This window comes from Nannobrachium achirus (genome assembly GCF_963921795.1).
Source record: "Nannobrachium achirus genome assembly, chromosome: 4".
Classification (NCBI taxonomy): domain Eukaryota; kingdom Metazoa; phylum Chordata; class Actinopteri; order Myctophiformes; family Myctophidae; genus Nannobrachium; species Nannobrachium achirus.
Window position 1 is genome coordinate 11,599,901 of NC_137813.1, and position 13,778 is coordinate 11,613,678.

Sequence of the window (13,778 nt, forward strand, 5' to 3'; positions counted from 1 at the left end):
CCTGTTTTAAAACAGTCCAGACACCACTGCTGCTCTAATGTCTTTAACACATTGAGTTTTCATTGTGATGCTGATACATAATTAACTTATCTGTCCAGCGCTGCTAATGGAGTTTAATATACTGTATAATTTAATTCACAATGGAGACATATGGTGACCAAACAGTGGGTTGGGTATGTGAATGGACCACTAGTAAATATCCCTATATTTTTTAGTTTAATACAATTTGTTATTATTATTATTATTATTATTTCAAAATAAAAAAGAAATAAAAAAAGAAATCTTGAATTAATTAAGAACATTGAATAAAAAAAAATCATAAATAAATAAACACAAATCTAAGAAATGCATACATTTTTACAAAAGATTATAATGAGTAAGAAGTAGTGAAAATAGATGATCTACAAGCTTGTGAGCTGAAATGATGGCACCAGTAAACAACATGGATTATATTTCATGTACTTTTATTGTGGAGAGTACCCAGTCAGCTTTTATTATGGAGACCCAGCAGTACCCAGTCAGTGGGTTGAATCCAAGCCCCCAGAACCCAGGGCTAGATTTGAAGCAACCCCGATGGTGGCCAAAGTTGGAACTGCAGCCTAAACGCGCATTTTGGCCCCGCCCCCTCCACTCCAGACAGGAGAGGAGAGCAGCGTGACGTCATTTTGGAACCACGGTGGTTCCAATTCCCCCAGAATGCACCTGGATTTAGCTACATGCTAGCACGTAGCCGTTGCTTCAAAACGCCACTGAGCACTTGCATTGAAATGATAGTGGGGGCGGGGCTCGTCCGCTCTCTATTTTATATATACTCTATGGTTGAATCACACATTCCACTCAACAAGGACATGTTTCTGGACAAAGCACACACAAAGAAGGAAATGTACTAGAACATCCCCATCCCCAGTCATACATTTGATTTTCTCTGTCTGTACACAGTTTGCACTTGTACCACCATCTGGCTGACCACTGGTCCACGTGGTGTAGTTCACCTTGGAGTGATCAGACCACATCCATCTGCCCTCTACGTACTGGTCGTTCAGTCCAATCCAGGTGTTTCCCTGCGATGGGTTAAACTTCCCGATCAGGGCCTGGATGAAGTCGTGCTCCTCCTTGCTGTGGATGGACACCAGGTGGCCTCCTACAGCCTGGCAGATGTTCTCTGCTTCACTCCAGGTCAGGAGTGAAGAGAAGTAGTTGAAGCAGCGACCGTTGAAGCTGTACCAACACGGAGGACAGTTCCCACGCTCCAGCTTCAGCTCAGCAGAGGGACTGGCGTGCACGGTGGTGCCTACACACACACACACGCACGCACGCACGCACGCACGCACGCACGCGCACACACACACACACACACACACACACACACACACACACACACACACACACACACACACACACACACACACACACACACACACACACACACGCACAAAAAAACTTGCCAAATGAGAATGATGTCATATAGAAGAATAGAAGAACCATTTTTAGTTCCAGAAATACAAATGTTCAGACTAAATTAAGGCTTCCCAAACCTTTCTTGCCACGACGCCCAAAATAATCCTATTTGAACTGGGGACCCCCACCCTGACAAGCACTTGCATTGTAGGCATTGTATGTAGTTTGACGCTGTTCCACAGATATATATTGTGAAAATAGACAAACTACCAGGACACGGCTGTGTGATTGTAGATCGGCTGTTTGCCTCTTTCTTATGTAATATTTGACAATTTGACCAGTTTGGAGGCCACTGCTTTAAAGACACTTCTATTTGAATGATTCTATAATAAAGAGACCATGGGGCCTCTACTTTATCCGCTCCTTTTTTCCCCTCTGCACCAACATGTTTATGTCAAAAATAGCAGATCTACAAGTTCACAAAAATGCATCACACTGTGAGCTTGTATAACTGCAATTTGTGCATAGTTTTAAAGAAAAGGGGAGAGGGAGAACAAGGAGAAAATAAAAACAGTAAAGAAAAATAAGCCATCTACCATAAACACATACAAAGTGGGGTCTGGGGACCCCCAGAGGTCCTTGAGGGTGTTCCAGGGGGTCCCCAGGTAAATAATTCATAGAACCAAATGGATTAATATACCTAGTGCCATGAGGCCCAGCAAGCACAGGAGTTGAGGAACCAGCAGCATGTCAGCCTGAGGAGGAGGTCTCTGTCTGGGTCAGGGTCTTCTAGGAGGAGAGTGTGGTGCTGTGCGTAAGCGTAAGTCTTTTTATTTACTCCAAATGAGGGTCTGCGTCTTCAGAGTTGGCATCATTTGATTGGCAATGATGTATTAGCAGCTGTGGAGTTCATAGCACGCACGCATGGACACATGCACGCGCGCGCACGCGCACACACACACACACACACACACACACACACAGAGAGAGGGGGGGGAGATGATATGATACTTTTGAAGAATACAGTCTTCAACAGGACTTTACTGCATAAGTAGCATAACGTCACTGTTGGGTAGAAACCTCGTATCTCCAAGTTTCAAATTTGAGTGTTTTTTTTTTTTTTTTCTTTCGTAAAGTAAAGCCCTGCTTCATCACACAAGGCTGTCGCACAGGACTAGTGAAAATAGCAGATCTAGAAGCACACAACGTGCTTTGTAGATCGGCTATTTTCAATAGTTTAGATCATTTTTATGAGAAATACACAACGAACGGTTTTGGACATACAAGGTTTTCACCCGACAACGACGATAAACATGTTTAACATAATTTTATTATGGAGAGCCAGTGTGAGTCAGTAGATTGAATGGAACAATGATAGAGGCAGACTGTATGAGAGCATGCAGGTAAATTAGTACAGTCACACAACATGGCTGCTCATTATATTTCATGGGAGTTGCGTAACATTAAAGTAAAAGTATTGAAAATTGGAAATACTACAGTAAATACAAATGACAAATTCCTCAAAATGTTACTTGATTGATTACAGTACTTGAGTAAGTAACAATGGCTGGGTTTCCCAAAGAAAATGTAGCCCTTCGGTGCACATGGGAAAACGTAAAACGATCGGATAAAAAGGCTTCTTATTAAAGAACACGGAGGATACAGGTAATTATAGAATGCCGCACCTTATTTAGACAGATGTGAGACTTTATTAAGCACTTTGTTCGTGAAATCTGAATGTTGGTGTAGTTGTAGGAGGCTAAATAAGTCACTCTGCCCGAACCCACCCAGGGACATGACAGTCAGGGCTTTGTCTCTATGACCATGCGTGAGCTACAAAGGGCTAAAATCACTTTGGGAAACACGGCCAATGTACTTATTTACTTTACAATACTGACTAGGCCTACCGTGTATGTGAACTGTGTGGTCACTGTTCAGTTCACACACTGACCTTGGTGTGAGTGACACTTCAGTCCAGAACCGTTCTGCTGCAACAAACACCTGAGGTCTATTCTATAAATCACTTCTAAACCAGTAGTTCTCACACTTATTCATGCCAAGGACCCCCAAAATGATTTTGCCTGGACCTGAACACTTCCAAGATTGTTCTAAAATAGATGTACTGTACAAGCTCAAGTGACGAGCCGTGAGCTTTTATATCTGTTATTCGTCAGAAGCCCTGTCATGTATGGTGAGACATGACTTACTAATAAACAATTAAACCCATATAGTATGTAAGGTCTCAGGTGCCTGTCACACAATGGGAGATGGTTATACACACTATATGTTGTAATGTCTAATGCCAGCAATAAGGAGAATAAAAAAAAGGAGAATTAAGTTGAAGCTGTCAGTGTTTAATACATTTAATAAAGGTTGTATACTGAATGTTCTGTGTTTCTTGTGTGTGAGGAAGTGTCCAGGTGAATAAATAAACATCCTCTATGATATCTATAGCTAATAACATTGCTGTCAGGCAGAAACCATGTATCTCCATATTTCAACTTTATATGTGTTTTTTGTAAACTATATCTATAAACTAAGGTCCTAGCTTACTTCATCATACAAGAGTAACGCACAAAAGTAGTGAAAATAGCTGATCTATGAGCTTGTGAGATTATAGACCAGCTATTTTCACTATTTTATAAAATAAATACTACTCTATTATAGCATTTATTCCCAACCTGTGTGTGCGTTTGGTGCTTCATGAGGATATTGTAACACGGGGCCCAAAATAACTGGCAAAGCACTGTGATTTTAATGTAATTAATAATACAATATAATGTAACATTACAATGACAAAAAATACAAATAATGTACAAATAAATGTCATGGTGTTTAAAACATTGAAAATGTTGTTTTCATTGTGATTCCGATACATTATTCATTTCAAGCATACATGTCCTGCATTGCTAATATAGTTTAATATATGTCTCTCAATGTGCTTCACAATGGAGACACTCTGAAATGATGGCTCCAGTAAACACATGGATTATATGTGTGGAGACCCAGTAGTACCCAGTCAGTGGGTTGAATCACACATTACACTCAACAAGGACGTGTTTCTGTACGAAGTACACACACAGAAGGATATGTATAAGAACATGGATCGTCATACATTTGATTTCCTTTGTATGTAATCACACAGTTTTCACCTGTACCACCATTAGGCTCACCACTATCCCACACGGTGTAGTTCACCTTGGACTCATCAGACCACATCCATCTACCCTCTATGTAGAAGTCATTCAGTCCAATCCAGGTGTGTGCCTGTGATGGGTCAAAGTTCCCGATCAGGGCCTGGATGAAGGTGTGCTCCTCCTTGCTGTGGATCGACACCAGGTGGGCTCCTTGAGACTGGCAGTTCTTCTCTGCATCGTTCCAGGTCAGCTTTGAAGGTGTGTAGTTGTAGCAGCTACCGTTGTAGCTGGACCAGCCAATTCCACACTCGCTGGTGCGTGTACTCACTGGTACACGCACCAGCTGCAGTTCAGCAGAGGGACCGCCGTGCACGGTGCCTACACACACACACAAACACACGCACAGGCACAGGCACAGGCATACGCACGCACGCACGCACGCACGCACGCACGCACGCACGCACGCACGCACGCGCGCGCGCGCGCACGCACACACACACACACACACACACACACACACACACACACACACACACACACACACACACACACACACACACACACAGAAAAAAGAAAGGTGCCAATTGAGAGTGTTGGTGCCAATAATAAAAATGTTAAGACCTAAGATCCTTAAAGCATAAGGGTTCCCAAACCTTTCAGGCAGAGACCACCTCCAAAATAATCATATTTGAACTGGGGACACAGATAAATAAAACTGCAACTTATGGCCTTACCATAAGAAACCATGCGGTTGTGGTTCTTAAAGTGGGGCCCAGGGACCCCCAGCTAAATGATTTAAAGTTGGACCCGAACCAAATGGACCCTTACAGTTCTGTGACTCTAAAGGCCCATTCCCACTGGGCCAGATAACCGATAAAAAGAAATCTCTTTCTCCAGATATTTCTCCATTCAAGTGGATGGTAGATACAGATACCAAAAAGTATCTATCACAGATATTCTTTTTTATCTGTGATAGATATTTTTTATCTGTATCTACCATCCACTTGAATGGAGAAATATCTGGATTATTATCTGTTATCTGGCCCAGTGGGAATGGGCCTTAAAGGGCCAGTTCACCTCTGGGACAACCAGGTCTTATTTTATTGTTGTTTGGGACAAGATCAACACAATCCATTTTGCATCATATGATGCAGCATGATGCATCATATGATGCAAAATGCATCATCATTCATGCTGAAATACTAAAATATCTCAAAACACAGATTGAACACAAAAAAATAACTCAGAATTGTGTTGATCTTGTGCCAAACAACAATAAAATAAGATCTGGTTGTCCCAGAGGTGAACTGGCCCTTTAAGTGTATCAAAGGTGAATGAACATGTTACAGTGTATTTGATTTAGATATTAAAAAGCCTTGGGTCTGAACTCTAATGTAAGTCAAACTGGAGTCCTTAGTGAAAACAAGGATTGAGACCCACTGCCATGAGTATGATAACATTATGGCAAGGGTTCCCAAAATGTTCAGGGTACGACCGCCCAAAATAATCTAATACTAACAGTCTTGTTATTAGTTTCTTTTTATGTTTTTAAAAGTATTAAAAAAATACCATAATGTGGCCTTTTAAAGAACACTTACAAATCCATCTAAACAAATATATTGAGAATATTGTGTAAAAAAGCATGCAGAAGCCATAGCGCGCACACACTGAACCCACACTGAATAAAGAAACGTTTATGGGCATATATTTACAATATTATGTTCTAATATGCATAAGAAACGTTTATGGGCATATATTTACAATATTATGTTCTAATATGCATGGTGTAGTCCCTTTAAATAGCTCTATATTGTGATTAGCAATGATCACAATATAGAGCTATTTAACATTGTTACTCAACCAACACTATAATTACTATCAGAATATAGCTTTAACCTTTTAACCAAAACTCTTTGAGTTAAATAATAATATCACTTACCCTTCCTTTAAGATACCGACTAAAATTAACTTGGTTTTTGGTTTAGGACTTTCAAATGTGTTCACTTATAGTTTCTATGTGTATCTGAGGAAGATCATTATTGACAGCATCACTTCAGACCTTTTTTGACTGTTGGAGTTTTGTAGATTATGCTCAATACCTTTGTGTTTCTGCAGTTCTTCCATCTGCCTCTGGAGCTCTTCTATTTTGGCAGTCATATCTGAAAATATGTATATAATCACAGAGAAAACTCATGTGTAATTCAGTGGTGGAAAAAGTACATATTTTACTTAAAGTGGGAGGGACACGCCCAAAACAGCGAAATCAATTTATTGCAGTTACTGTACTGAAAGCTCTCGAAAACGCATCGCGGACGCATGTAGATCTGTTATTTTCCGTGAGCCGTTTTTCACTGTAGTAGTTGTTCAGCAGTGAGCACTTCTCCTCCTCTCGCCCTAACACTAAACGTGTGTGTGTGTGTGTGTGTGTGTGTGTGTGTGTGTGTGTGTGTGTGTGTGTGTGTGTGTGTGTGTGTGTGTGTGTGTGTGTGTCCATGTCCATCCTTCAAAAGCTCACAAGGTATGTTGTGCGCAGCAAAGTATACATTCACTTCTAACTAATACAGTCCCGCCCCCTTTTCAGACTGTTTGGAGAAGACTAGGCCTGTGCAAAAAAATCGATTCACTATATTATCGTGATGTTAATGCAGGCGATTCAATTAATCGATTTTCAAAGTTCAGAATCGATTTTCCCGATTTTATTTATTTATTAAAAAAGAAAGTAAGTACAGGTCCTAAAAGGAACAGTTTTAGGTCATGAGGATGTCATGTTATGGCTAAAGCTAGCACAGTGCTGTAGGACTGCAGCACAGCCATTTCTCTTTTTTTTCTTCTTTTTTTTATGACTGTTTTGTTCTGTGTTTTCTGGCATCTTGACCAGGAACATGTTGTTGTAATGTTGTACCACTGGCACTTTGGCTGAAATAAATGTCAGAAAGATTGACTGACTTTATTTGGCTGCATTGATTTGAAGTATATGATTCAACTTTTAATGTTTTATATTGTTTAGAATTGTTTTAAAATGTTTCAATATAAAAAAGCTGTAATTTTTGGGGAAAAATCGCAATAATCGTGATTCGAATCGCAAATCACAGGAAAACGCAATAATCGTGATATTATCGAATCGTCAGCCTATGAATCGAAATCGAATTGAATCAGGAAAAAACCCCCGCCACTGCATTCCGCTAAAAAGGCCGTAACTTGGCCCCCGAGCACATACATGTGACCCGATTAGGGAGTCTTACTGGTGTTAAACTTTGTTGCGTGTCCTCCCACCTTTAAGTAAAAAGTATTAATGTAGAAAATTACAGTAAAAGTCCGGTATTCAAAATCTCTCAAAGTCAACGTCTCTGCTTCTGGTGACTAATATTGTTCTTCTAATGTGTGAGGGGGCTTTGTACTTTCCTTCACTTTTTTCATTTATTTTAATTTCATTTATTTTTATGTATTTCTTTTATTTTATTCTCAAAATATACAAATGCAAAAACGAATTGAAAAGACATGGTGCATCTGATCAAATGCATATCAAATATCAAAATATAAAAAAGTATAACAATGTTTGAAAGGTAAGCATCCTAACCTGCCAGGCTGCTGTTCATCTGTTTGAACTTGGCGTCCATCTCCCAGCGGATGTCATCAGCCTCAGCCACACACAACAGGAAGAGAAGGAAAGCAGCCTTCATGGTGACACTCAGACTCTGTAAGACAACAAGTATAACACCTTGTATTTATTGGTTCTTCAGGGGGGAGTAAATTGACTTTAAAGATGCAGTGCCATGATTTTCTTCTCCCCTAAAACATGATGAAAACAGGAATTATGATTATACTAGGAGGAAGACTTAAAAAGAAAGTGTACAGATTACAGAAAGAGTTAAAACTGTGTTTTTATGTGGCCAGACTCTCCAGTTTATTAGGTATGCCTGGTTGTCAGGTACAAAACTATGGCACCACCTCTTTAAAGAACCCCAAGGATCAAAACATACCACTCAAAAAAGATAAATCGCTGACATTTACGGCCACCACAATTTGATGGATACACAGTCACTCTGGTTGACGGAACATCCAAGGGTGAGACTTGTACAAACACAGGGTTTGTAAACACTTTCCACCAGCTGCACTGACTACTGCTACGTATTTAAAAAAGAAAGAAAGAAAAACACCACCGCTTTATTCATCTGGGAAGCATGAGGAAGATTGTCTTTGGCCAACGTTGCTCTCAAGCAGCCAACAAAACCTCTTCTACTGTTATACCCGGATCTGTAACAACACAACCTCTTCTACTGTTATACCCGGATCTGTAACAACAAAACCTCTTCTACTGTTATACCCGGATCTGTAACAACAAAACCTCTTCTACTGTTATACCCGGATCTGTAACAACACAACCTCTTCTACTCTTATACCCGGATCTGTAACAACACAACCTCTTCTACTGTTATACCCGGATCTGTAACAACAAAACCTCTTCTACTGTTATACCCGGATCTGTAACAACACAACCTCTTCTACTGTTATACCCGGATCTGTAACAACACAACCTCTTCTACTGTTATACCCGGATCTGTAACAACAAAACCTCTTCTACTGTTATACCCGGATCTGTAACAACAAAACCTCTTCTACTGTTATACCCGGATCTGTAACAACAAAACCTCTTCTACTGTTATACCCGGATCTGTAACAACACAACCTCTTCTACTGTTATACCCGGATCTGTAACAACAAAACCTCTTCTACTGTTATACCCAGATCTGTAACAACACAACCTCTTCTACTGTTATACCCAGATCTGTAACAACAAAACCTCTTCTACTGTTATACCCGGATCTGTAACAACACAACCTCTTCTACTGTTATACCCGGATCTGTAACAACACAACCTCTTCTACTGTTATACCCATATCTGTAACAACAAAACCTCTTCTACTGTTATACCCGGATCTGTAACAACAAAACCTCTTCTACTGTTATACCCGGATCTGTAACAACACAACCTCTTCTACTGTTATACCCGGATCTGTAACAACACAACCTCTTCTACTGTTATACCCGGATCTGTAACAACACAACCTCTTCTACTGTTATACCCAGATCTGTAACAACACAACCTCTTCTACTGTTATACGCGGATCTGTAACAACACAACCTCTTCTACTGTTATACCCGGATCTGTAACAACACAACCTCTTCTACTGTTATACCCGGATCTGTAACAACACAACCTCTTCTACTGTTATACCCGGATCTGTAACAACACAACCTCTTCTACTGTTATACCCGGATCTGTAACAACACAACCTCTTCTACTGTTATACCCGGATCTGTAACAACACAACCTCTTCTACTGTTATACCCGGATCTGTAACAACACAACCTCTTCTACTGTTATACCCGGATCTGTAACAACACAACCTCTTCTACTGTTATACGCGGATCTGTAACAACACAACCTCTTCTACTGTTATACCCGGATCTGTAACAACAAAACCTCTTCTACTGTTATACCCGGATCTGTAACAACAAAACCTCTTCTACTGTTATACCCGGATCTGTAACAACACAACCTCTTCTACTGTTGTACCCGGATCTGTAACAACAAAACCTCTTCTACTGTTATACCCGGATCTGTAACAACACAACCTCTTCTACTGTTATACCCGGATCTGTAACAACACAACCTCTTCTACTGTTATACCCGGATCTGTAACAACACAACCTCTTCTACTGTTATACCCGGATCTGTAACAACACAACCTCTTCTACTGTTATACCCGGATCTGTAACAACACAACCTCTTCTACTGTTATACCCGGATCTGTAACAACACAACCTCTTCTACTGTTATACCCGGATCTGTAACAACACAACCTCTTCTACTGTTATACCCGGATCTGTAACAACACAACCTCTTCTACTGTTATACCCGGATCTGTAACAACAAAACCTCTTCTACTGTTATACCCGGATCTGTAACAACAAAACCTCTTCTACTGTTATACCCGGATCTGTAACAACACAACCTCTTCTACTGTTATACCCGGATCTGTAACAACACAACCTCTTCTACTGTTATACCCGGATCTGTAACAACAAAACCTCTTCTACTGTTATACCCGGATCTGTAACAACACAACCTCTTCTACTGTTATACCCGGATCTGTAACAACAAAACCTCTTCTACTGTTATACCCGGATCTGTAACAACACAACCTCTTCTACTGTTATACCCGGATCTGTAACAACAAAACCTCTTCTACTGTTATACCCGGATCTGTAACAACAAAACCTCTTCTACTGTTATACCCGGATCTGTAACAACACAACCTCTTCTACTGTTGATTCCAACGTTCACAGTAATTCAATTCAGTCTATAATCTATTTGAATAGATCACTCCAATGTGTGCAGTAATTACATTCAAGTGACATCTCCGCGATGCTCAATATTGTACTGTAGGCCTATACACTCACGTATCCATTATTGTCTCCACATGTTCATAAATCAATCACAAAAGTAATCCAATAACTCCTCAGGATAGTCCATAATCTAGGAAATAATCGGACAGAAGCAGCAACAAAAATAGAAATCTCACTGGTATAATGACTCATTGATAGATGTTCCTTTGCTTCATCTTCTCCAGTCATTGTGTCATGCAGTTATATATTATATTCAACAAATAGGCCTATAGGCCAAGTGAAATAAATCGCTTGGCATAAACTATGGTCTAACATAGTCCGACTTCACAAATAATTAGTATCAAAAATAAATAATGGTCATAATGTTTAATAGCATTTTTGGAATTCTTCTTTTTCTTCTTTTTTTAAAGAGGTGGTGCCATGATCCCCCCCCCCCCCTATAAAACATGATTATCAGGTATTATGATTATACTAGGAGGAAGATTTTTTCCAAAAAAGTATACAGAAAGAGTTAAAATTGGGTTTGTATGTGGCCACACCCCCAGTTCATTAAGTATGCATGGATGGCATGGTGGGTGGTGACCCAGCTGATATAGCCACACCCCACAGTGTTGGGTGAATGGTAAATAGGGGAGGAGTTGATACTGTGACATACTTAGTATCTGTGTTTTTTAACTGACACTTTTCACCACAAGGTGGCAGCCTCCAAGATAAAAAAAACAAATACTAAGAGAATACATAATTTCAAAAAAAAAAACACACACCAGGGGGTCTAATGAAGTACTTTCAACCTCCTAGACACATGAAAAACAGAAAAAGTACAAAACTATGGCACCACCTCTTTAAATACCGAAAGTTGTCATGATGACGATGCGCAGTCTGTATATTTTATAAGGCTATTTGATGTATAATGAAGGAGTCCTTTAATGGAAATGGCCGGCTTTCCCAAAGCCTTTTGAGAGCCTTCGTAGCTCATACATGGTTCTAGAGGCCCATCGTAGCAGCAAACCCATTTTTCTGAAAGCCTACAAAGGATCCTGTTAATCAAGGATTTCACGAAACAGGTTTTCTTCTAAGACAGGGGAGAGCACACCTTACGACTGCTCTAAAAGTATATCTAATTCAAGTATGGCAGTGTTCAAACCTACTATACATTTTCTTTTACTATAGAGCATACATGGGCAACTGGCGGCCCGGGGGCCACATCCGTCCCCCACCTTCACTTAATGCGGCCCGCAGGTTAATACCGGAATACATATTTATTTTTTATTTCAGCTGTTACAATTACAAACATGACCTGCTTTAATTCTTTCAGTCTATATTAGTAGCTTAATGACTAGTATAATAGTATTAAAATGTATTTATTTTATGTCCAATGTAGGTATTTGTATTTAGGTTCATCAAGTTAACATGAGTATATAACTAAATGCATTTACTTTGAAATTAAATCAAAATGTAACATTTCAGGATTCCAATTAAAAAATAACAGAAAATAATTCAGGATTCCAATTCAAAATAAGCAAAAATAGCCGATCTACAAGCTCAAAACGCAACGCAACGCAATGCGTTTTGAGCTTGTAGATCTGCTATTTTTTGCTTCTTTTCTAGGAGATACTAGAATGACAAAGTAGGACGTAGCAATATGCAATGTGGCCCTCTGGAGTGAAGGTGGAAATATAGTCATCAAAGTTGCCCACCCCTGCTATAGAGCGTATGCTCGTGCATAAAGCGAGTGGTAAATCGAGTGGCAAATTGAGTGGCAAAGTGAGTTCCAAAGTGAGTTTAACGTTGTTTAACATCATTTAATGCAATCAGATAGGACTTTTCTGTTGTATGTGGGCTGTCAAGGCCAGAAAGTAGGCCTGCATAACTTCACGCATACCCACCCGCCCTTTATAAAATGCTACTCTCACAATGATCCAGTCATCTTATAAAAATATTAAGCATATGCAAAGTGAATTAATGTTAGATATGATGCTGAACGACAAACATGTTTGTCTAATTTAGAAGTCACTCGACAACGAATGAAATAGACACACTTAAAGCTTCATTTCCACAAAGAGAAAAACACTTGTCTTACCCGGTCCTGAAGAACGAGAAAACAACCAGGAGAAACCAAAGCCAGAGTTAAAGTCAGACAAAGTTCCACCGAACAAACAAACTCACACAGGCTCTGTGTACACACACATACACAAACTGAGAGAGAGAGAGAGGGGGGGGGGGGGGCACTCATTTGAAATGTTTATTTATGATCACATGAATAAAAGTACAAGGATGCCTCGTACAAAGGTCATAAACACTGACAGTGCAGTCAGACAAAGAAAGAACAGACAGTTACAAAGAGCCTAAACTGCAGAACATCGTTACATACAGTATATTGACGTAGGCCTATATACTTGTCAGACACAGCGGACATAAATCATGGGTAAAGGAAACAACGCCTCCTCCAAATTGAGCGGCTTCCTGTAATGGCTGACACTGAGCAATACCTTGCTAACTGTTTTTGTAAGCCCCTCACAACCAACTTATGCACATGCCCTAGGCTGCCAAAGATAAAAACTAAACGTTTACATCTGTAGCCTAGCTGTGAGATGGTCTGCTCTAGCTGTTATTGACATTTCAGCACTTTGGCTAGAAAAGCTTCTCCCAAGCTGTAGTCAAAAGTACAGCTGACCTAAAAAATAAACACCTCCCTAAGGTTTTCATTTACAACAAAGACATCAGGGGTCTTAGCTGTAATGTTTGAGAACACAGAATCATCATTACACAGGTTAAACATGCTCTGATTGAGGACCTAATAATAGAGGAGCTATATTTTGGTATCAAATCTAC

At 39.9% G+C, this 13,778-nt stretch overlaps 1 protein-coding gene across 1 annotated transcript in view; it reads right to left on the reverse strand.

The window, feature by feature from the left end:
• Positions 1-4,130: 4,130 nt before the first annotated feature.
• LOC308283747 (C-type lectin-like) overlaps positions 4,131-13,778 on the reverse strand; it is a 55,504-nt gene continuing 45,856 nt past the window's right edge. The window contains exons 2-4 of the mRNA XM_080724227.1: positions 8,113-8,230; positions 6,635-6,694; positions 4,131-4,913 (exon numbers count right to left, since the gene is read on the reverse strand). Coding sequence (XP_080580353.1) covers positions 4,444-4,913; positions 6,635-6,694; positions 8,113-8,215 — 633 coding nt within the window. The 5' untranslated portion in view covers positions 8,216-8,230 and the 3' untranslated portion in view covers positions 4,131-4,443. The remainder of the gene's footprint in view (positions 4,914-6,634; positions 6,695-8,112; positions 8,231-13,778) is intronic.